The sequence below is a fragment of the Micromys minutus genome (assembly GCF_963924665.1).
Source record: "Micromys minutus genome assembly, chromosome: 1".
In the NCBI taxonomy this organism is placed as follows: Eukaryota; Metazoa; Chordata; class Mammalia; order Rodentia; family Muridae; genus Micromys; species Micromys minutus.
In genome coordinates, this window is record NC_137969.1 from 85,627,449 (window position 1) to 85,652,438 (window position 24,990).

Below are 24,990 nucleotides of genomic sequence, written 5' to 3' on the forward strand. Positions count from 1 at the left end.
GGTGAAGGGGTCAGGACTGCTCACCTGTCCCTAAACCCCATTGTGTTGTTGGCTGCAGGAAAGTCACTCACAAAGACTGTCCTCCAGCAGGCTGGCTATGCCCACCCAGAAGAGAATGGCAGTGGGCTCCAGCTTTGCCCAGAGGAACCTACCCACATATGCTGTCAGCTCAGGGCAGCTGACAGAGAACCTGAAAGATACCTAGCTCTCAGGTGGACATTGGCTAGAGACCTGCCTCGTCAGCCAAGCCCCTATAGCCTCTCTTACAACATGGCTTTCCTGGGAGCCAGCCACAAGTCTGACCATTTTACAACCCAGGGAATGTTGGCCAGGGTGAGCCTCTTGGAGTAGCAGAGGGAAGGGTGCAAGAAACAGACAAGTAAGCTGTAGATATGGGCATCTATTTTCCTTGGACTCGGACTATGCGCCACCAAATCCCACGTGAGGAACTGTGACCCTGAGGCCAGGGACAATCCTACATAGTGCTATGGAGATTTGGTCTCAGGCACTTCTATTGCTTTAGTGACAGTGATGAGTCTCCTGCTTTGGCCTTTGGGCTAAGCCTGGGTCGCTTGAGCTACATACTTCATCTATGCATGAGTCCTAAGCAGCACGGTACAGGGCACACACTGATATCCTAAAAGCTGACATCAGAAGAGGGTAAGACTAAACTGAAGGGGAGTAATGTCTTCAGGCATCATTTGCATAGGTTTTGCTGTTTTAAAAGACGCCACAGAGAAATGAGGTTAAGCATGGGACGGAGGAGGGGGGTAGGGACACATGACATCAGTTGTAAGAGGTGTGTCATTGTGTCTTGCATGACTGCTCACACACATCTCCCTTTCCTTTGCAGGGCTCTATGTGCAGGCCATGGCTGACCTGGACACTGCCAAGCTGTACTCGGGGCTGCTTGGGGTAGGGGATGAGATCCTGGAGGTGAACGGGGCCAAGGTCGCCGGGCTGGGCTTGGCTCACATCAAAGAGCTACTGGCTCGTGTGGAGAGCTTGTCAATCCGTGTCTTGAGACAAAGGCCCGTTCCCCAGAGACCCAGAAGCACTGCTGCTCTTGCTAACACTCCTTCTGCGCCCTGACCCCCACATACAGCAGGAGGGGCTAGAAACACGCTGCCCAGTGATAACATGAAAATCAAGCATCTGTCCAGGCTGTGACAGATGTTCTGATCAGCAACCCATAGGACGAAGCTGAGTACCTGTGTGTAAGGATTCTAATTTATACAGGTCTGGGGATAGAGAATACTGGTTTCTTCCTCCGCAGAGGTGGTCATGTTCCTTTGTTGGAGGAAGAGAGGATAGCAACTGACTAATCCTTGGGTTGGTCCTTGAGAGCTGGCTTCAGCTTCTGGCCACACTCACTGAGAAGGCTCCCAGCCCCCAGCACACCAGAGACAGCGTGGCCATGTTGGCTTTATGCCCCATCTCTTTCAGCTGTGGCTTGCTTGGTTTCCATGTGACACTTTTCTTTTGATCCAGAAAGGGCTCAGTGTCTTGGCACGGTCTGACAGCCAGGAGCACATATTCCTAACTGTGAGTTCTGTGAAGTGTGGCCTGTCAGGAAGGGCCTGTGCCCCTTCTGGGCATGCAAACTTTTGAGAGATTCTGGGAGCCAGAATATTAAGAATTACTAGAAATTTTTATGACCAATGCAAAGTTAAAAAAACGAAACTATTGCCATTTGCAGCAAGTGTAGCCATAGTATTAAGGATGTGGGGGCCCAGCCCAGTCAGTCCTTTGCCTGCAGCCCTGACTAGCCTGGGGTTGCTGCAGCCTGGCCTGGGCGGGCCCTGGTCTTTGTTCTCTTGTCCAGCTTGGAGACAGGGCTGCAGCTGGTGTCTGGCTGTCCCCCAGCTGCAGGGTTCCTATCCAGACCTCCCTGGTGGCAGCTGTGGGTGGGCAGCAGGCAGGGAGGCTGTGAGCTGGGGGTGGCCATCCCACCTAGGCATAGTGCAGCCTACTCAGCTTAGATGCTGATCAAGGGTTCAGGACTCTAGATGCCAGGTGTCGACCTTAAATTATTAAAAAGCCAAAGCTGTTTGCACTGGAGTTGCTGGATTCTGTCTTCACTTCATCTCTACCAGTCTGAGAGGCCTGGGGCTGGGCAGGGGCAGAATGGCACAGGCATGGCCAGGGGACATGTGGAAAGGACATGTGGAGGTCTGCAAGGGTGGGGTCGTGGCCAGGGTAGATGCAGAAGGCTCTGCAGAACTTGAGTCAGGAGAGGAGCCCTGGCAAAGCTGAGGTCGGAGAGAACAGAGCTAAGAACCTAGGGCTAGGTGCATGGTGGGGTGGAGTGTGTGGCTCACTGCTGCTCTGGAACTTGCTACAGTGCCAGCTATGGTTTAAAAAAAAAACAGAAACAAACAAAAATGAAACCAAAACAAACAAACAAACAAACAAACAAAAAACCCCAGAAACCAAACCAAACCAACCAAACAAACAAAAAAACAGCTTTCATCTGGATTGGGCTGTCATGAATGTCACAGGCAGTTTTTATCAGTAGGGCAGACACTGAGAAAGTGTTGCCTGTGGAGAGGTGACAGAAGAAAGTAGCCTGTCTGGGGAGGAAATTGGAACATTTGCTGCAGAAGTCAGTTAAAACCCAGAGGCTGGGGAGGGGAAGAGAAGTGGGGGAGTGTCTCGGAGCCCCAAGAGTCCAGGACTGGATGGCTAGGACTGCCCCAGGCTGAAGAGAAAGCAGGACGGGTGGGTGAGTTAGCAGGTGGGCAGTGTAGCCCGCATATCGAGTGCATGAAACCCCAGGGCATACAGAGGGCACTGGAGCACCCCAGAGATGACTCTGCTCCATCCTATCCCTGCAGAAGCCTGGCGACCCGCTACATCAGTGGTTCTCAACCTGTGAGGTGCAACCCCTTTGGCAAACCTGTCTCCGAAGATACTCACATTCAGCTCAACAGTAGGCACATTACAGTGCAGAAGGAAATCACTGTTTGTATGGGGTCACACGGCATTCGGAGTGTATTAAAGGCTACATTAGGAAGGCTGAGAACCCCTGCCCTGCTGGCAGCTCCCTGGCCTGGAGCTGCTGCTGAAGAAATTTCACCTGGGAAAAAGTGTCAGTAGCAAAAGCCATTTCTGCTTTCTGTATAGCTAGGTCACCTGTCTTCTGGAGAAATGCAGTGAAGGGGCTGGGAGAGGACAGGAAAAGGCTGGACTAGCAGGAGTTTCTCTCTCCTGTATCTTGTCTGGTCCCCATCATCTCTTTACCTAGAGAGCTGCTGGTGTGGTTTAGCCCTTTTCCAGATACTGCACCATCAGAACCTTCTAGAACTTAGTTAACTGTCCTAAGCCAGGTCTTGTGCAGGCTGGAGGGGTGGAGGAAATGAAGAAGACTCCATCAATACACAGAACAAGGAAGGGTAAGAATACCACACCACTTGGTCGGTGTGACAGTGTCTGGCATGGTGCTGAGGAGGAAAAAGGTGTTCCTAAGCATGGCTTTGTGAAGTTAGTGGGAACTTTTAGTGAGATCAAGGATGTTCTGGCATAAAAAATACATAGCCTGTGCAAAGATGTGTGTTTCCCCTTGAATAGCCTGCACCCTTTAAATCTACAGAAAGTGGGTGGTGTTGGGAACCACAGAACAGAAAGTACCAACTTTGGCATGATCTGAGGGGGTGCGGGGCAGGGACGGGAGCTTGCAGGGGATCTCAGAAGGCACTATTTTCAGTCAAGCCACGCTTCTGCTTCTAGGTATGCAGGGATGAGCCACAGGAGGCCTGGGTCAAGCTAGGGGTGCAGCGCTGCCACGTTACCTGCTGACCTTCATGGGTAGGGATGCTGTACTTCACTTCCAGCCTTGAGGTCCTTTGGGAAAATGAGGTCCAACCTTTCCAAGTTACCACCTGCAGGAGAGAGGTTTCCTCTGGCCATGTTTCTGACTCTACTAGACACCTAAAGCAGGATGTGTGGTGGGCAGGGCTGGGAAGCAAAGAGTTCCTCCCATGGGGCAATGACAAATTCTATACCACCTTGGGCTGAGTTGGTTGAACTGACGAATGAAACTCAGGCATGGTCTTCGAGAAGGTTACAGAACCAAAGTCACCAAAAAGCCACAGCCCTACAAGCAGATGTGATGTCATAACTGGACTTCCAGGCCTGTCACGATGGCTCGGGGAAGAGGGCTTACCACTGTGGTTGTTCCCAACAACAGCCTGGTTGCTGGTTGCCCTTGCACTGGGCTCCAGCTCCACACACTTTCTTTGTCCTGTTCACCTGTGGCCTTTGCTGACTCTCCTCCACCTACCCCACGGCCTGGCAACCTTTACAAGGATTAGAGAAGTGTCTGTCCTGGGAGCAAACCATGACACTGTCCGCTGGCATTGGTTCCCTCTCTCCTTAACCCTCACACAGTCATGCAGTCAGGAACTTTCCTCAGTGTAATTATCCTTCAGACTTACCTGGCAACAACGGGTCTGTCCTGGTGTACCTGCCCAAGCCATTTCTTCTATCCGTAGGCATATTCTGAGCGATTCCAAACCCCCTACCGTCCCCAGATCCTGCCCACCCTGCTCTGTGAAGTCTCTTCCCAGGGCAGCCAGAACACCTGCTCAGAGATGGCTGCCTTCCTCGGCAAACTCAGCCAGTTCTCAAAGGCTGTGCGTTTGGCCAGGTCGCTGTGCTGGGCCCAGGAAGGGAACTGCTGGGACTGGCTCAGACATTGTGCCCATGGAGCCAGGGCTCAACAGCTGCCCTGCAAGTCCTGGAGGACATCCGGGACTGTTCTATGGATGCCTAGGCACCTGCCAAGCCTGTCTTTGTCTTGTCCTTCTGCAGCCTGGGCTCAGGCCTCCATCACAGTGTGGGGCTGCCCTCAGGGCTCTGGACAGGTGCCAGGCAATGAGGGAAGGCCTGCTCTGTGCTTTGGGATGTCCACACCTCCTGAACAGAGTCAGCTATAGCTGAGAGATAAGCCAAATCAGGATGTCATGGGCTACAATCGACCCTGAGGCGGCAGGCCTATCCCACCTAGGGACCACAGAATCTTCTGGGAGGGCTAGCCTCAGCCCTGTGACACCCCAAGTTCACTAGCTTCTATCCAGCTCTGGAGCTAAACCGGGAGAAAGGAATGTGGATGTGGTAGGCGCTCTTGCGCTGTAACTGTTGCCATGGATACAACAGTCTCCAGTCTTTTCAGGTTACTACGATCAGCAGTTTGTTCAGTTTTCTTAGAAACAAAATCCAAATACAACCGAGGCTGATTCCTAAGCTCCTGGACTAGAATTATTATCTTGGGTGTGCACAGGCTGGCTTTGAACTCTCCACAATCCTCAGCTTCCTGAGGGGTTGGGATTATAGGCCTATGCAACTCTGCCCAGGCCTCGATCAGTCTTCCCGACTTAACAGCAGACTTTATTTATAAACAGCTCCGAGACATGGGCAAGACCAAGGCAACTGTCAGTCATCTTTAGGAACTGAGAAGTTTGATGCTATAGGAGCAGGGAAGAGCTCCACCAGGAGTATTTGTCTAACCAAGTGTGAGGACCTGAGTGTGATTCTCAGCACCCACATTTACCAGCTATAGTGATGGATGATGTAATCCCAGGCTGAAGACAGAGTTGGAAGCTGAGCAGGCCCCAGCTAGAGATATTGTTTCAAAAACCAAGGTGGTTGGTTCCTGAGGAATACGCCCCATTAGAGACAGCTTTGGTGAGACACCTGCTTGCCATTACCCACGCCAGACTGGCACCCTCTCCCTAAAGCAAAAACCTGTAGTCCAATCAAACTTCGTTCCTGCAGCATCTTTGAATTTTTTTTCCTTAGTACTGAAGACTGAACTTGGTCTCACACACTAGGCAGGCACTACACTTCTGAACTATTATGTGCCCACCCATTTTCTACATTAAAACACAACACACACACACACACACACACACACACACACACACACACACACACACTTACACACACACACACACACACACACACTTTTACACTTAGTCTGTATGTGTGTGGGTATGCAAATGCTATGGTGCCCATGTGGAAGTTGCCCTCTTTTTTTTAAGATTTGTTTTATTTATGAGTACACTGTAGCTGTCTTCAGACACAGAAGAGGGCATCAGATTCCATTACAGATGGTTGTGAGCCACCATGTGGTTGCTGGGAATTGAACTCAGGACCTCTCGAAGAACAGTCAGTGCTCTTAACTGCTGAGCCATCTCTCCAGCCCTCTTCTACCATGTGGGCTCCCAGGATTGGACAGGTAATCGGGCTCAGTGGTGTCTTTACCGCTGTATCATTTCATACCTTCTCTATATTTTGGAAATAAGGTCTCACTAAAGTTCATCAGGCCAGCTTTGACCTTTAAATCCTCCTGCTTTGGCCTTTGGAATAGTTGGGGATTACAGATAGGCCTTCAGCATGAGACTGGTGGTTAATTTCTTTTTTTAAGGTTTATATGTGAGTATCTGCATGTATGTATGTATGCACACCTGTGTATGCCTAGTGTCCAAGAGGCCAGCAAAGGAGGTGGGATCCCCTGAAACTGTTACAGGCAGCTGTGCACACTCAGATAGGTGCTGGGAAGAGAACACGGGACTGCAGAGCAATGACTCTCAGTGCTGAGCCTTCTCCAGCTCCATGCTGCTGTCTCTTAGTGACTTCATGCTTCAGTCTTCAGGCGGAGGTCTGTTATCCCAGATACTTAGGAAGCTGAGGCAGGGAGGCTGAAAATCTGGCCCCCCTGCTCCATTTTCCTGTGTTGCGACTCCAGGCAGGCACATCTAGTTTTATTCAGACTAGGGATTGAGCCCTGGGCTTGGTAGGCAAGCACTCTACCGAATGGGCTGCCTCTTGAGCTCTAACAATCCACAACTCTGATCTCCTAGCAGCCGCCAGCTTTCTCTGCCCCAGGCAGATGTCTACGTCAGGATATTTAATTGTTTTATTCTGTTCGTATACTTTAATTATATACTCCCCCAATTCCTCCCAGATTTTCCCCACCTCCTTATTCACCAACTTCATGTACTTTCTTCCTTATCACCAAAAAAGAAAAAGAAGGAAAAAAAAATCTGAAGAGACTAAAAGGAGAAAGATACCCAGTAGGTATCAACTGCAAATCGTTTCCTTTATATGCCAGTAGCTTTTAAGTGTGTGTGAGGAGAATGGAGAATACTGCAGCTGTCCCCCTACCAGTCCTTTACCTCCTGTAGCCATTGCTTTTCACTGAGTTTGGAGCATGAGGGGTTTTGGCCAGGTTGACGGTAGAGCCCCAGCGATCCTGTCTCCAACCAACCCCGGTGCCGAGGCTACACACAAGAGCAACCATACCCAGCTTTTCTGTGTGTGCTGGAGGATCTGAACTCGGTACTCAGGCCTCCACAGTGAAAGCTCTGGTCCACTGAGCTCCCCCCACCCCCCTGCATGCTCCATTAACTAGTGCTGATGGGAAGACGACTGACCTGTGCTTCAGTGTGAAGAGGAAGCTAAGCACGAGTGACGGAGGAGGTGTGGAGCACTTGTCTAGCCTAAGCTCAATCTTCCATTTTTTTAATATAAGAGAAAGGGGAGGAAAGAAAACACCCAGGACAGCACACTGGTCTTCATCTCACTTTAATACTGAACAGAATTCTGTCACATGGTTGGAACACGACCTCAAGAGCAGAAGTAAGTGGACTGCAAGGTGTAAAAAACGCCACCTTTATGAATGACTAGTTGAGTTTATTTTACTTAAGTATGTCTTAGAAGTTTTCAAGTGTGTGATGTCATCAGATTTTAGGATTACCATCTGAGCAGGAATGACTCTGAGGAATGTTTCCCTGTAGATGGAGCACGATACAGCAGCAATGGTCGGTCCTCAATGGCATGCACTGGAACCACAGGGTGGGGGTGCTAGCCTCCTCTTAATGAGTCCACAGAAAATGCATCTCTAACAAGCTTCTCACCCTGGGAGAGCCACCATATAAACCTACCTGTGGCAGAAGTGACAAAACTCTAGTCCCAGGGATCTGGCTCACTCTTGCCATGCTGTGGGGATGTGCCACCTAGAAGCCACCCAGGTAAGGTTCTGATCCTGACCCCACACCAGTGTGTACGTCCTATTATTTAAAAGTAAAAGTATTTACTCTTGTTAAAATACATAAGGGTCTAATACCCACTGTTTTGCCATTTATAAATTCCATTTCTGTTTTATACCAATTTCTGATTAAAATAAGCCAGGGAGGCTACTTCCATTTATAAGACTCAAATCTGCCATCATCTGCAGCTTGGTTCCTTTGGCCATTTCCTAGATGGCCCTCATAACTGCTAGCATGCTGAGGGCTTGATCCAGCCTGGGCTAATCAGGAAAAAGTCATAGGGAGCTAGCTGAAACATTTGCCAAAGCTAGGGTGTGACACTGTGGTATTCGGTGTGCTGGGTTCAAAAAAAGAAAGAAAAAAAAAAGTAGAACAAAACAAAAAAGGCAATTCCAAAGCCTCATCAGTGGCACAGACACTCTGCTTTCCCCGGGAATAAAGACGCCTGCTTCCAGAGCTCAGCGTGAGGGTCATACTCACTGTCCACAAACGAATTCCAGCTGAATCTACATTCTGCTGAACTGGAATGGAAACCTTGATCTGGGTCCCACCCCAAGCTCAGGAAAGCTCAGACAGAGCAGGGGCAAACAGTGGTGCCGGGTGGTCTTACTCCTAATAGCCCCTGAAGACCAAGTGGCCTTTTAGTAGAAAATTCATAACCACAAGAAAACAAGCTGTAAAATACACTTCTTCATAAAGCTCTGGCTGTAGTTGGCAAACCAGGTCCACCATAAAATGTTCATGTGAAACCCAGCAGCGGGGCAGGGCAGACACTGCCTGAGCGGCCGGTGTGCACAGCTAGAACAACATGTCTGCATTAAGGTCACATCAGAAGAAAAGTAGCACCAACATGTTAGCTGATAGGGTCTCTCTCTCTCCCCCTCTCCCTCTCCCTCCCCGTGCCCTGACAGCTGACTTGGCAGAAGCTGTAACATATGGAAAATTTCCAAACACAGCCAGTCAGCAGCCACCTGAACATGCAACTCTCAGGGCTTCGGTGTTGTCCACAGCACGCAGAGGAGTTGGGTACATGTTAGCATCGCTCTGAGTTCTGTCACCAAGGCCAGCTTCAAGTGCCTTGACTTGTCTTCAGATTCTATGAGCTCCCGATGGCTGTTCTGCCTACAATGCTGTTCATCTTCTGCAAGGGGTAGGACCTGGTCCCTGTCTCCTCCCCTGGGTCACAGCCCTGCTGCTCAGGTACCAGGAGCTGCTCCACTCCAAACTCATGCTTTTCTGGATTCAAAACCAGACTGTAGAGCTGCCCAGTGAGCATAAGAAACAGGTGACAGTGGCATATCCACGTTTGCACACAGCAGACCAACACCATCCTTTCTTTTAAAGAATGTACATCTATGTACTTATTTATCTGTACGTGCCTGTGCGTGCACCCACAATCCAGCCCGGATGGAGGAGAGAGGACAACTTGTGGGTCATATGGTTTGGCAGCAGGCTTTCCCATCTCCCTAGTCCCCAGTGCTCACTCTAAGAGGAAAGCCATTCTCAGGGTAAGATGTTTTTTAAAGGTTGGGAGTTGAGTAAGGACAACTGGACATTTAAGACAGACCACCTCCTATGTTACTAGGCCCCTCCCAGAAGGGAGAATCCAGGGAGGGTCCTGTGGCCGAGTCTCCAGCCGTCCGAAAGGCCTCTTGCTGGGGAGTCTTCTTTTCAGGAACTGAATAGTGTGCATGGTGAGGGGCTGATACATTTTCTAACTCCAATTTTACGTTCTCTCTGCTCTTGATGGACAAAGTACACTTTTAAAAGATACACATAAGCCCATCATTCCTACCAACTTAGGAGGGAGGCTGTGCAGTCGAGGGAGGCAGAGGAAGTGACAGATGCTGCACTCCACGTTTTATTACTTGCTTTCCAGAGAGTCCATTTCTGTTTTGGTTACAAATTCACTTTGTGGCACACGGTGAAGCCAAACTGCACCAAGTCCACAGTGATGAGCTCAACTCATCCCTCCCCGGAGCGTTGGGCCTGCAGATGCTATGAATGCCACAAATACACTTTGTGGGCAGAGAAATTACCCGAAGAAAAACCTTGGCTCCACCTCCTTTACTTACAGAAGGTAAAACACTTAACAGAGACAGATTTCTGTTGGAATCAGACTGGATTTCTCTTCACAGCCCTTACCCGCACGAGGTGAGAAGGCATGGAAATTGCCAAGTTGTTGGCTACCAGACCCATCAGTCTGTTTAATTCTGGCTAAAAGCAGAGAATAATGGGCAAGTTGCCAAATTTCCCTGTTTCAGCTCTAGAGTGAATTCTGAAATTGAGGAAAACACAACATGCGTGCTCAGGCAGACACGACAATTCCATTTGCCTCACGGTCTAGGGCAGGCATAGCATTGTGATTTCTCAGCCCAAACAAAGACACGAGCAAAACAGAGGGCTGAGAACTAAAGGTATTTGGGATCCGCACTCTGGCAGGCGCTCAGTGGACTGCCCTCCGTTTCTCCTGTCAGTTAGGTATTCTCCCGGTAAGCACACTGAGTCCTTCTGTTAACAGCACAGTCCACCAGTTCTTTAATGGTGGTGGGTGTGAAACCAAGTGCAGAGAATGGGCTGGGGCTGGGGAGCACACCTCTAAGAGACACTTCTGGGCAGTGTGGGTCATCCCTGGTGTCCTTTCCTCATTCTAAGACACAGGGTGGAAGGACCTTCAGCACACTGGGTCACTACAAAAGAAAGGTCCGTCTTTGTTCTCTTTGCCCTGGCTCTGCAGTGACTGCCCAGGGAAGGCACTACAGGCTGGCCTGGATTAAGGCTGCTGCTGCAGGACTGCGTGGTCCCGGGTGGGAACACCTGCATGAGAAGTTACTGTGCACACTCAGTCCCAGCCTGTTTTCAGGTCTGCAACACTGTTCAGCCAATACCTTCAATCAGTGAGGTCACCATAGCAACTCAAAATCAATACAACAAAGTTAAAGCCAGAGTTACAAGACCTCACCTCTGACCTGATGGGGCATCTTACTAATAGATTGCTTTCTGAATGGGTCTCACTGACTGTCCTCTCAGCAGAAAGCATGGCTTTAAGTAGGGTGATTTTCATTCTTAGACTGTTCCCAGCTTTGTAATGTGGAGTGTGGGTTACAGTACTCAGACAAGGCCCACATTGATTTTTAACAAAAGGCTTCTATATTTTAATGCAAATCTGAGGACTATCTGTAGTCTACGTTCACAGAACACTATTCAAAACTTTAAAATTTCATGAAACAAAAATAACACAGAGCCCTACATTGAAGCCCTTTGTAATATTCACATTTTCTCCTCATCTGAAAAGAAATAACATTGCTGCATCAAACACCAGAGCTGCACAGAGATGTGGTGCTGACCACCTTTTGGTTTACTAATCTCTTAGCTTTTACCAACAGGTAAATTTCCTTATCTATTATGATCCTAAACAAGATAAAATATCCTTCTTTTAAAAATTGTTACAAATATTTATTTAAAAGTGCAATTTAAAAGTTAGCTGGGCAAGCACATTATTGGGAAAAATAAAACAAAACAAAAAAGAAACTCAAAAGTCCAAATCCCAAGGAATATGAACAACCCAGGATTTTTTTTTAAAGTTGGCATGCTAAGGAATGCGCAGAAAGGCAAAGCAAGAGAGGTCAAAGGTCAAACTGTCCAGGTGCTGCTGTTCCCGCACAGATGATGACTGAGCAGCAGCCCAGTGTGAAAGGCTGGTCTGGACCTGACAGCTACTTTAATACCAGGCCATGCATCTGGGACATTATAAGAAATCCCACATCTATCTGCACATCTGAGGCATCCAAACAGTCACCCGAAGCCTGGAGTACAGTGTCAGCAGTTCCAGCTACTTCAACCCAATAAGCCATCTGTCAGTGAATTTGGACTCCCTCAGTAATTCCAATGGATGATGAAGCCAAGTTGTCATCTTAGAGAACAGAGTACCGAGCACTCTTACCCATCCATGCTATTACTCACAGAGTAAGGTCCTCTGGTTCAGAACCAGCCTTTCTGTGTCAGGACATTTCTGCATAAACGTAATAGATGTGCTGACCCTTCCACCTCATCTGAGTGCCGTGGGAATAAAAGCATCAGAGAAGAAGGCGTGTCCTACCCGGCTGAGCGCTGCTATGCTGTTCCACACTGTATGAGGGACTCTACATATGCAAGCTGCACCTCTGGGGAGACAGCCCTGGGACAGACCAGGACAGCAGCTATGGCCAGGTCTTGGGAGATGTCACTAGTCCTCCTTCAGTAGGCTAGACCAACGCAGGTGCTCTGCTCTCAACTGCCCCAGTCCATTAACACCTTTTGTCATCTCCACCTCTATTCCCCAGGAATGTCACTGTCTCCTGTTGCTTATCCCTGCCACAAAAACACCCGGAAAAGCAATTTAATGTCAGCTCTTACCCAGCAAAATGAAACACCGCATGCCTGTCGCCAAGTGTTTCTGAGCCCTCTGTCCTCAGCAACAAGCCAGCTCTTGGGGCTAAGAAACATAATAACAGCAATGGGAAACGTGCCTCCCAGGTGCCCTCACTCTTGCCAGGTTTCTTCTGAAGGGAGAGTGTCACCGTGTAAGCCGGGAAGGGTCTGAGCAGAAGGACAGGCTGCCCGGGAGCAGCAGAACGAGCAATAAGTGTGGCTGTTAGTTCTTCTGGTGACTTGAGTCCTTCCTCTCAAGGAGCGAGGTCCAGTAAGGCAAAGCAGTGGCTTGCTGTCCTCAGGAAGAACGGGTAGCCTGGGCTTCTGCTATCCAGCTGGGCATGTGGTCACCTCTTTCCTCTTCTAAGCTTGCCCTTTGAGCACTGGGAGAGAGGGCTGTCTCAATGCTGGAGTCACAGAGGAAGCGGGACAGAGTGTGTTTCTGGGAGAGGAATGTAAGTGGCGGAGTGCTTGCTTCTCCTCTCCCCTGGGTCCTCGTGCAGAAGCACCTGAGGCGGTCACCATCACAGCACTAGGAAGAGGGTCAGCACGGCCAACAGGACTGCGAAGAGGACGGCTATGGCACACCACTGGCGCCGATCTGGAAGGCAGGACACAGAGGTGACCTTCCCAGGGTTAGGCACTCCCCTCCCTGAGACACAGAGACAACATCACTGAAGCAAAGGAGGGACAGAGCACGCACATGACGAGCAGAGCAGATCCTGACCCCGCCCAGGTCTCCATGCTGTTCTGCTTTGGGGCTACACTTCAGATGCATCTACAACTCTGCCATTAAGTGCAGGCTTTAAGTCCCGAGCCTTTAGCTGAAGTCTTAGCTTTCTGCTGGTGGCCAGTGCACCAGGGAAAAGGCTTCTGGCACTGGTGTGTCAGATCAGAGTTCATCTGCTTTAATCTCCCACCAAAGAAATGCACTTTAGCAACGTGCATGCTCTTCTCCCAGTGAACACTGTGAGAGGGAAGAAAGGAGAGAAAGCCACTGCTGGTCGGTTCAGGAAATGAACGGCTGAAAAAGCAAGCTCTCATGGCAGAGAATGACTAATTTCATATCACACCTAGTCAGATAAGAGTAAGTTAGCTAGTAACTGTATTCGCATGATCTGCACTGTATATCTGTAATGAAAGCCCTTGCCCTCTGAAACCTTCAGCTTGCCAACAGTTTGGAACAATTGGCACAGGATACAGAAAGGCTACAATTCCTCTAGATGTCTTGCAGAGAAGCCCTCTATAAGACAGAAGGGCAGACAGGCCCAGGGAGGCCTACGACAGCCCACAATCCTGAGTCTACAACTATACCCCCAAAGGGTTAAGGAACAACTGCACTGCATGCAGCGCAGGGCCCCAGCTTGAGGCACCACCGAGACAGTACCACCATTAGGTCGCTTATGTAACTTGGAGAAATGTCCACTAGCAAGTCCTAGTGTCCTTCACAAAGGATTAGGGCATTACAAAGGAATGTTACTAAGAGGCTAGGCATGCTGGGTATGCCAATTAACACTAGGAAGGCTGAAACAGGAGAATTCCCACAAGTTGACAGCCAGCCAAAGTTCCAAAGTACCAAATGAGCCAGAGCTATACAAATTCTGTTAAGGAACAAAAGTTCCTTAATAAGGAACATGTCCTAAGAAGGACATGACGAGGGCTGTAGAGATGGCTCAGTGGTTAAGAGCACTAACTGCTCTTCCAGAGGTCCTGAGTTCAGTTCCCAGCAACCACATGGTGGCTCACAACCATCTGTAATGGGATCAGATGCCCTCTTCTGATGTGTCTGAAGACAGCTACAGTGGACTCATATAAAACAAATAAATAAATCTTAAAAAAAAAAAAAAAAGAAGGACATGACGAGGAAGGCCTGAGTACCTAACTGCTGAACAGGCAAGAGACCCAAGCCTGAGCCCAGGTAAACAGAAGGCATGGCGGCGTGCACCTGGAGTCCGGGGCTGGTGAGAAGCAGAGATAGGTAGATCCTTGGGACCTTGCTGGCCAGTCATTCCAGCAGAACTTACAAACTTTAGTCTCAAAAAATAAAGGTGATAAGGTAGGAAGGAATAGAGGGAGACACTCTAGTTGACGTCTGGCCTCCACTTGCACATAATGTCATTATTATGAGAATATAGCTGAACCAGGAGCAGCAAGCCACTGAAGTACAAGTATAAAGGCGTACATAAAAGTGTACATGTTAAGAGTCTACTGGACAGCCTTCAGATCTCAGCACAACACAGCTTTGATACGCATATTATGGGATGGTCTGAATTTAAGAAAATTGTGAAACTCTCCACAGAGCAAATCATGTACTTAATAAATGCCACAGTATCAATGTCTTAAAGCTGTTTCATGGCCAAAAGATGTGAATGCCAACAAGCAGAGCAAATCTCTTTTTGCTGGGCTAACTCCTTGTCTACTCCACACACCAGAAAGTCACTGAGTAACTAAGACCCCAGTCTACCCACTCCTTTGTCTGAGGCAAGACTGTTCTGGAGGGTGTGAGAGGCCTGCTATGGGGCAACCACCAATGTGTGGAAAGCATTCTTTTATTTCTTTAGGGGTACAGGACTAGTGTTCAGTCCAGACTTGAGGGTTCTTCCTTATCACTCTGCCCTAACAAATATGAACAGAGTGGCAAAAGCAGCCCTTCTCAGACCCTCCAGAGGAGTGAGGCCACAAGGCAGGCTGCTGTCCCACTAAAATACTAGTAAAATCTACAGACCAACCCTGGGAACTGCATCATGGAGCAGAGACCTTCCCTGACCTTAACCCCAGCTGTGAGCCACTGGAACCATGTGGAGCTGGGAAGCATGAGCTGCAACTGACCAGCTGCTGGATAGTGCGTATGGACAACTCTAAGATGTAACCTGTTAGAACAGTGGTACCCAACCTTCCAATGCTACAACCCTCTAATACAGCTCCTCATGTTGTTGAGGATCCCAACCACAGCATTATTCCCATTGCTACTTCATAACTAATTCTGCTACTGTTATGAATTGTAATGTTCTGATATGTAACCTCTGTGAAAAGATTGTTGGACTCCCCAAAGGGGTTGAGACCCACAGGTTGAGAACCACTGTGTTAACAGGAGACCCAAACACAGGTGAATTTTACTTCAGAAGCTCTGCCAGCCTGTCAGAGAATGTGGGAGAAATGGAAATATGTTAAGGTACTGAATACACCACCTCCTTCACTTGCTCACTACCCAAGGCACACATGGGTCAGGCCACCACACTGTAGCTCATAAATATGTACTATTATGTGTTAATTCCTAAAATAAAATTAACCAAGAACTTTGAGGCCAGCATGATGGGCACATGCTATACTTTCATCAAAGCCATGTGACAGGGCCAGTGTGTGGCACACACCGTTAATCCCAGTCCTTGGAAGGCAGAGGTGGGTGGATCTCTGAGCTCTAGCATAGATGGGGCTATGTAGAGAGACCTTATCCCAAACAAAGAAAAGAAAGAAGAAAGCTTATTAATATAAAAAATCAATAATAAACCACTTTTATTATTACAAGCAACACATGATTGGACAGTGGAGAAGTGGGCGGGGAAAAGAGTCTGGAGGATCAGAAGAGATTGAAGCAGGCAGAGATTGGGGAGAAAGAAGATGGAGGCAGACGTGTATGTTTCTCTTGGCATAGCTCTAGCTTAATAAAGTTGTTATTATTATTTCTAAGGGTTTCTATGGGTCTATTTATCTCACATAGATGGGCAGTTTATATCTTTGTCCATTGGTTCTAAGCTTATTGTGTAGTGGCTTTGTAGATTGAGAATTTAACATATAAACCTGTTTGATAAGTTAATGGTTGTAGAGTCATGTTTGTACTGGAGGAAAAGAACACGCCCAGACAGTTGTATCCACCTGGGACAGAAGCAACAAGGGCAGGATGGAGTAAACCACACCTGAGTTCTTAGAGGTGGCTTAGAGTGCCAAGTTAGAGATACCCATAGTGCCTGATGGCCCTGTGGGAGCCGGCAAAGTTCGGGATATAAGGTTAAGCCACTATTTAATATTTACTGCAACAGGTGGCAAACCAATGTGTTAGGCAAGAATCCACTAAAAAGTTATTCAGCCTAAGAGTTAGAGAGAAAATTTTATTTTCTAAGGAGGGACCAGCACCACATTGAGTCAAATGATATCTCAAGTGCAGGAACCTTAAACAAAAGAAACACAGAGGCAGCATTCTGCTGGGAGGCAGTAGGGGGTCCTGCTCTGAGAAGGCAGGTGACCTTAAACACAGAGGAGAGATTAGAAGCTACTAGATTCTTTGGCAGAATTGATAATAAAATGTATTAAAAACTGGTTTGTTTGTTTTAAAGATGGTATAAAGAATTAACGTGCAAGTCAAGTTTGTTTTTCTAGTTAGAAGAGAGTACAAAGTTCACCCGAATTACATGGAGATTTTCACCAAAGATTCGGAACTAAGATAGAAATCTGTACACCAGGCAGAGTGAATACAGTTATATTAGAGAAATTATTAATAAATGAAGATCTGAGACTCCAGATTGAGAGCTGGACAGATTGAAATACTTTGGGCTAAGATCCTGGTTTTACAAGTTGCTTATTTATTGATTTGAAATTGGTAATAAGTTACCTTGTTTTGTGAATTACCCTGCTAAGGCCACATGGCTTGTCGGATGCCAGCTAGTGAGAGTTTGTGGTTATCTTAAAATTACCACAAGAGGCTCATGGTCTCTTAATGTGGGATCCATAGGAATTTGAGTTGATATCTTGACATGACAGATTAGAGGACTAAGATCATTCAGTTTTCTAGTTTATTCATTTGTCTTATATTGTTTTAAATTTCAAAATGGGTGTGATGTTGAGTTTTGTGGTTTTATTATTTCTCTGGGAAAGAATACAAGATACAAGATATTCTAGTTGCTGAGTAGGGGACACACTATTTTGGGAGAAAGGTTTTGTTTTTGTGTTTTTAATAAATGTGATTCAGCCCTGTTTGCCTTCCACAGTTATACGGATTAGATTTGATAGAGGGAGACCATCTGAAAAACTAAATTCAAGAGGATCAAACAAAAATATCTCTTGATACTAAAATGTTTTCTTTATGTGTGTGTGTATGTGTGTGTGTGTGTGTGTGTGTGTGTGTGTGTGTGTATGCAGATTTGCAGCTATGGTGAAGCTTGTCATCAGAATGCTGAACTGGCCTGATTCCAGACATCAGAGGCTACAACAACTGTTAGTGTGGCTGTGTCCTTCTTGAGGCCTATCCGGCTTCCTCATTCCCCTACCCCTTTCTAAATTCTCAATACCCATATATTCAGCTTGAAGAGGCTATGAAGACTTGTTGCCCTGATTCCCTGGACTTTGGGGGGTAAAGGTATTTATTCTAAGGTTTTTTCTATGAAGAATTTAGAAATGGTCATAATTTAACAGGGAGGTATTAGCCAGATTGGTTTGCACAGCCACAATCTTCATTTGGTAACTAAGCTAAAGATCTTTACAGTGGTATAGAATTTATTTGATACAGATTTAAGGTTTTCAGTGCTATAATTTCTTATTGATTTAAACTTAAGATTAATACTGTTACTTTCATATAGGTATTGTACCTATACATTTGGGAATGCAAGGCTTAGACCCAGTCCTATAACTGCTATCATACATTGTTTTTTAGTTGATTAAACAATACTAGTTAAGGGCTGGATGGCAAACTCATGGATCTGAGTCAATTAAAAGGGTGTTTGTGAGATATTTCAATTAATAATGACCAAGAGTAGTCAAGGCTTAACAGTTCAGAAACGAAAATTATCGCCTCTCTTGGGTCATTCACAAAAGTGATTGTGGGGTCTCGACACATTTCTCCCATGTAGTAGCCAACCAGAGAGGGAAGGGAGGGCCTGGCTCTCAGGAGCTGCTGATGTGTGCTCAGGGCTGCTCAATCAAACTCTGATGTTGTTTTGAGACTACCTTTACATACAGGTTTGATAACAAAGCAACGAACTTAAAAAGTTATGGAAGAGAAAAGAACAATTATAAACTGCCTGGTCAGTAAACTGAAGTACATCATAGCAGTATTTTTTTGGTAGCAAGCAAAAATTAAAATGAAGGGTATTTCATTTAACTGCTCCCTTAATATACAACAGAGCAGTTGTAGACTCTCTCTTGTACACAAATATAACCAAAGATCTCATGCTGTTTCCCAAACTTTTCTTTCTGGACAAAGCAGAATAAAGCATAAGAAAGCTTCAGTGTTACAGACACTCTGCAGGACTTTCCTACGCTCTTCACAGCAGAATGCTAGCAAACAAAACACACAGGCTGCCTTTGTTCGCTCGCTCTTCCCTGACAGAGCTGATGCTGAGGAGATACTTGACTGTACAACCAGCGCACACACCAGTGAGAGGCTCGTGTTTAACTGGTTGTGTAACACTTCCTGAAAGCAATGCTTTTTGAATACAAGGTACTGAGAAAAATCAGTGGGCAAAGTGCCTGCTGGTTAAGCATGAGGGCCTGAGTTTGGATCCCCTAACCACAGTGCTAAGTTGGGGGAAAAGACAAGGAAGCAGAGATAGGTGGATCCAGGGGGTTCACACAGGTCGGCCAGGCTAGGCAAACTGGTATGATTCAGGTTAATGAGGCTGAAGACAGGAGAGATGGCTCAGCAGTTAAGAGCACTGACTGCTCTTCCAGATAACCCTAGTTCAATTCCCAACATCCACATGGTGGCTCACAACTGCGTAACTACAATTCCAGGAAATCAACATCCCCACACAGAAATACATGCAGACAAAACAGCAATTTATATAATAAACAAACAAACAAACAAACAAATAAAAAGAATTAGAGGCTAGTGAGATGGCTAAGTGGGGAAAAACACTTGCTGCAAAGCCTAACAACCTGAGTTAGATCTCCCGATCCCACATGCTGGGAGGATCTTCCCCAACATACATGTGCATACAGCATGTGAACAAACGATAGATGGGTGGGTGGGTGGATGGATGGATGGATGGATAGATAGGTAGATAGATAGGTATATTGGTAGATAGATAGATAGATATAGATAGGTAGGTAGATAGGTAGATAGGCAGGCAGGCAGACAGTAAAATAAAAATGTACACACATGTACACCACACACACACATACATAAAGTTAAAACTATACATCAATAAAGCAGATGGCCATAGGTAGGAGAAGACAGAGGAACCAGAAAACAAACTTCAGACCCTTCTCTACTCATGAGGAAGATACTCTGAGCTGGCACCTGCTTCCTGTACAATAAACAGAGCTTCAGGCAAAGAATCTGCTTGAAGCATAAAGGCATCTGACCTAGAGAGAAAGGAAAGAACTCCAGATGTGTGCTTCTTTTCTGGCTTGGAATTGACGGGTCCTTGTCCGTTAGGTCTTCTCTACCTTGAGGTATTTTTGAATATTTACCGAGCATGAAATTGATTATTGTTAAGCACCTTTGTGTTATTTTTCATTCAGTGCTCACTGCTCTGGGGTGCTTGCTATAGAGCACAGGGCGTCACCGATGCCTGGTTAAGTAGTAGAGACCCTCCCATTGAGCTCTAGCCACAGCTCTCAAGGTTGTAGTTAAGAAGTAAAGGGCGGACACGTGCGTAGCCAAGCAGCGGTCCACTCTGCAGAGCCCTCAGGCATCTGTGTCTCAGTCCTCCATGTCCCATGCACCTGACATCCAGAAGCCACCAGGGGAATGAGGAGTCAGGAAGTGGGGGTAGCCTTTTATGAGGGGGGCATCTTATGACCCAAAGCACTCAAATTATTTCAAGCAATATCTCAGGTCTTCCTTTCACCAAACAAGCCCCTCCAGATAAAGAGGAGATACTAGATTTTGACTTGAAATACATCACTTCCTGTCTGTCCGGGAACGCAATTTGTAGTAACCCAAAAAATGTAGATTAGAAAACACCTTCAAATGTGGTGACTGGCCTGAGAAATTACTTCTCCATCCTCACCCTGGCACACAATCGCTAGGACAGCACTTATAAAGGAGGCATCCTCTGAATGACGAAATACAGTTCAGAGAAAGCAGCAACTGCTACAGCAATGCAACACACACACACACACACACCACCCGTGCTAAAATAAAAAATACCAGAAAAAAATGTTAAGTTCTCTAATGTGGCAAGAAAAATTTTTAAAAAGTAAAAAAGGGTTTGTGATTGTGGTGAAGTTCTCCACTGAGAGAGCACTCAACGTGTCAGGCATAGGACTCTCCCAAAGTGTGGTCCACAAGCACAGGCTATAGCCTCTACATACTAGTATTCTATTCTCTGACCTCAAAGCAGTACAGACAAATATGCCACCGGCAAGAGAAGGTCACAGACAGAGTCACACATACATACCACTGGTCATGTGAGACACTTTTGCAAGTTTCTTCATCACGTTGTCCAGTCGAGACTGTGTGCTCTCCAACTCGTGAGAGAAATCATCCAGCATGCTAGAGAGAAGGAGGAAGCGGGTGGTAAGCAGAGCCTTTTATTTGCTGTGCTATTAACTAAGGCCTGGGCCTCCGTCTCAGTAAGATAAAAGGTGTCCTCTGGGACTCAGGATCCACTCTATTACCCCAAATCCTTGGAACAACTTACGTTTTGTTTTAAGTAAATTTGGGAAATATATGCTTTAAAAAACATGTTACATATGCTATAGATTAGTCAACAACCTTAGCAGTGTCTGGGGCAGTTCCCATTATCAAGTTTGCTTGTATTTCTGCAGAAGAACCCAGGAAGAATCAATCACAGCTACAGTCAGTTTAGCTGGGGTTTTTCTATCACACAAGTCTGCTACAAATTAAACACTTGGATCTGTAGAACTGCAAACAAGGCAGTGTGCCTCTGACTATACAACACTGCCAGCTCAGGCACAGAGCCAGAGAGTCAGGCTTTGTCACTTCTACTTTGAACAAGGGATCCTACACAACTCTTTGAGACTCTCGATACCTGCTAAACAGGGTGACTATGCCAAACCAATGCCTGCCAAGGGGGCCTGCAAGAAGCACACAATACACAAAAGTACTTTATGTCAATCGTGAGTTAAGAAATATACTTTAAATCAGACAGATTCTCCTTTAATACACTCTGTTTATTATAAGTTAAAAGCCAGAGGCTTGACATCCCTGATGGTGTAGGGGAGGGTAGAGATGCGCTCCGTCTCTCCTGCCCCTCCCCCTGTGTGTGTGTGCGATGCACCATTACTGCAGAAAAGCAGTGTTTCTCCAAGGAGAACTGGAGAAACTTGGGAGGCCTCTGTTACTTGCTCTTCAACGTGCTGCTGGAAACCACACTGAGAACTGTACTTGTATTCTAGCAACCTTTACTTCATAAATTACTGTATATTTCAGACTTCAGCTTCTGATTAATACATGATTAGTTTGAAGCTAAAACCAATACACCAATTAGTACCACAACCTTCCTACAAAGACCTTATTTACTTTGACAATGTCACTGGCAGCTATAAACCATTGTTCTGCGTGTGAGCCCACAAAGGACACAGGACAATTCCTCATCTGTAGTATCTGGAACTACTAAATCCTCATTAAACTATCACACTCCACACTGACAACTAAGTAAATAAGTCTTTGTTCTATACCTGAGTTTTCAAATTAAAACATATTTAGTTCACCTCAGATCCTGGCAGCACTTTGGTCCTGTGGCTGGCGGGCATCTACAGGCCAAGCACTGAAAACAAGGGCTATTTGTGTGTGCTGGGCGTAACTTTTCTTACCAAAGATAAAACAGGCATGCCAATCAATCCTCAGCCAAGCACAGCCACACCAAGTCTCTGCCCAACAGAGAGAGACACACAGGACACAAACGCCACTTTTCATTTTTTGGCTGCTGTGCTTTTTTAAAGGTTTTAAAGTTTGTGCCAGGATCCTCAATGCAGTCCAGGCTGGCCTTGAACTTACAAGGATGACCCTGCCCTTCTGACCGTCCTGCCCCTACCCAACTGTGTGGACCACCACACCTGGCTAACGCAGTGCTGGGGACGGCATGCTAGGCAAGTGCTCCAGCAACTGGCCTCTGAAATTAACTTTTAGCTAGATTTCATCTGTATTTGAAGTAGCTATAGTTCAACATGTAGTATAAAGATGATTACAGACCCCCTGACCCAGTGCTCCCTTTCTGCTCACAGCCACACTCCATACACTCAGCAGCCACGTGGCTATTCTCCACAGCACATGCATCAGTTCAAGGCCTATACTTCTTCCCTTTTATGTTTATCAGATGCATGAACACCTAGTTTGAAGAACAGTTCTGTGGGGATGTGATGTAAACTGCAGTTCTCCTGTTACCTATGTGTTCCCATCACTTCAGCTTCTTCTGGTCCTCCCTCCTCTCCTGAAGTAGCAGGCTTGGATCTTATGGTTTGGACTTCTGTCCTCAGACTTGAAGGTGCAGAATTACCACATTAGGATTTAGCCCTAGACCATGTGATTCCCACTCCTGACATCCTTCCCCCGTTTCTAATATACATAGTGTGTCAGTTTGATTAGGGTCAATATTCAACATTAACATCGATGCGCCTAAGTGCAGGCCAGTCACAGCTGAGAGGCCAACGGTGGAAACCCCACGGCTTCATGTTTGCTTCCTTTTCCTTAGGGGTCAGCCTTCTTAGGCCCACTGAACCCATCACCTGACTGCTTTCCATAAGCTAGACTGGTATAAATCATGTTTCCTGTTGTGAGTTCTCCAGAGATTTATATCTTTGTAAAAACATTTCTGTTGTTGCTGTGCTGATCTGAAGGGAGTGGAGACAGACCACCATCATTTCAGCATCTGTCACTAGTTGGATCTTAGATTGCCTCTCTTTTCAAGCTGCCTCACCAACAAAGTAGCTGAAGTCCTTCCATTTTAAATAGAAACTCACCTGTGGGGGTCCCTGTTACTCTAGATCCTCACCTGGCAGAGCCAGCTGGTTCCACTCTGGCATATCACCTAAAAACCAGCACCTGCTCATGTCATCGCTCAACACTACCTCTCTGCCTTTCCTCCAGACCGAAAGGGAAAGTCCAGCCTCCTCATCACACTGACAGGCCACACCTGCTGCCTCTGACTCCCCCTTTCCCCATGCCACACTGAAAGCCCTGTTGTATGTGTGCACACTTGCCCCTGGCTCTCCCCATGGGCTTCCTCCCTCCTACACACGCTGTTCCACACATCTCTGAGCCACTGTCTCTTTCTTAGCCACCTGTCTTCTGAATATCCCACAGGTGTCAGCTGACCCTCTTTCTTGGAAAAGACAGGGCTCTCCAGTCAGCTGAACTGGCCTATCGCAGTGACAGTGCCACCGTGGGACTACTTCCCTTCATTTGTACAATATGTGCTGTGCCTGGGAAGCAGGAAGCACTGTGGATGCCAGGCAGTCAGTCTACCCTGCTCCCTATAGCCGCAGGCCTCCGAGGCAGCCTGGTGCAGAGCACATGCCCAGGAAGAACTGATAATGAGCGTATGGAAGGGAGAACACTGAGACTGGGAAGTCTGAAGCAGCTAGGTAGACACCCCCACTCACCCAGGAAAAAAGTAAACGGTATTTTATATAGCAGCATTCAAGAGAGCTGGCTATGTATCTCATACTTCAGAGTGCAAGGACAGGTTCTTCAGCAAAAACAATCTTAAGAAGGTATGTTTTAGTTAGTTTTTTTTTTTTTAAGATTTATTTATTTATTTTATGTATGTGAGTACACTATAGCTGTCCTCAGACACACCAGAAAAGGATGTTTATTAATCCCATTACAGATGGTTGTGAGCCATCATGTGGTTGCTGGGAATTGAACTCAGGACCTCTGGAAGAGCAGTCAGTGCTCTTAACCGCTGAGCCATCTCCAGCCCTTTTTTTTTTGGGGGGGGGGGGTTATTCCTTTGTTTTGAAAGAGAAGATTGTTTTGGTAATTAAAATAAAGTTGGAATGTTCTTTTAAGATATGACTTATGTTAAGGTGGTAAGTACTGGGATGAATGACAGCCGGGAGTGCTAACGCCACCTTCATTCCCGTCCTCTTCAGGGCACGGCCTCCAGAGGTCACAGTTCTATCTGCTTAGCATTCCTAACTATGCCTCAAGAATCTGCTCAGAGAACTTAGTGTATATTTTCAAGGGTTTTTAAAGTAACAGCTTTGCCTAAACCATAGTTGTGAATTTTACCTGGTAGATTTGCTTCTTTGGGGGAGCTATTCTGTGCAACAAAGTAAAAACTGCAGCCATACATTAACTAGCTTTTCTCTTTAGCAGCCATGTAACTCACTGCTAGGCTTTCAGAGTCTCAATCAGCGTCAGTGTAGACAAGGGTGTCCCACTACTCACACTGCCTGTTCCTCCAGCTCCCCTCCGATGCGCTGGGACATGTTCTTCAGCACCCCGATGCTGCCAGAGACCAGCTCCAACTGCTCATCCTGCTGTTCCACAATCAACTGGTGCCAGAGAAACGGAAATAAGCAATTAAAATCCATCTTACCTGGTTCCAAGCCCAGCACTCCAGCAGCTGCTAGTTTCTTTGCCAGCTTGGGACAATTCACATTCAAAAGCAAAGCCCAGAAATCA

The 24,990-nt window shown here is 46.8% G+C and overlaps 2 protein-coding genes across 2 annotated transcripts in view; one reads left to right on the forward strand and one right to left on the reverse strand.

Annotated features, from left to right (window-relative positions):
* The window catches only part of KIAA1614, a 29,058-nt gene extending 27,382 nt beyond the window's left edge, over positions 1-1,676 (forward strand). The window contains exon 10 of the mRNA XM_080930027.1: positions 854-1,676. Coding sequence (XP_080786153.1) covers positions 854-1,092 — 239 coding nt within the window. The 3' untranslated portion in view covers positions 1,093-1,676. The remainder of the gene's footprint in view (positions 1-853) is intronic.
* Positions 1,677-7,653: 5,977 nt separating this feature from the next.
* The window catches only part of STX6 (syntaxin 6), a 45,633-nt gene continuing 28,296 nt past the window's right edge, over positions 7,654-24,990 (reverse strand). Inside the window, exons 6-8 of the mRNA XM_080916587.1 lie at positions 24,754-24,860; positions 20,798-20,892; positions 7,654-13,062 (exon numbers count right to left, since the gene is read on the reverse strand). Coding sequence (XP_080772713.1) covers positions 12,986-13,062; positions 20,798-20,892; positions 24,754-24,860 — 279 coding nt within the window. The 3' untranslated portion in view covers positions 7,654-12,985. The remainder of the gene's footprint in view (positions 13,063-20,797; positions 20,893-24,753; positions 24,861-24,990) is intronic.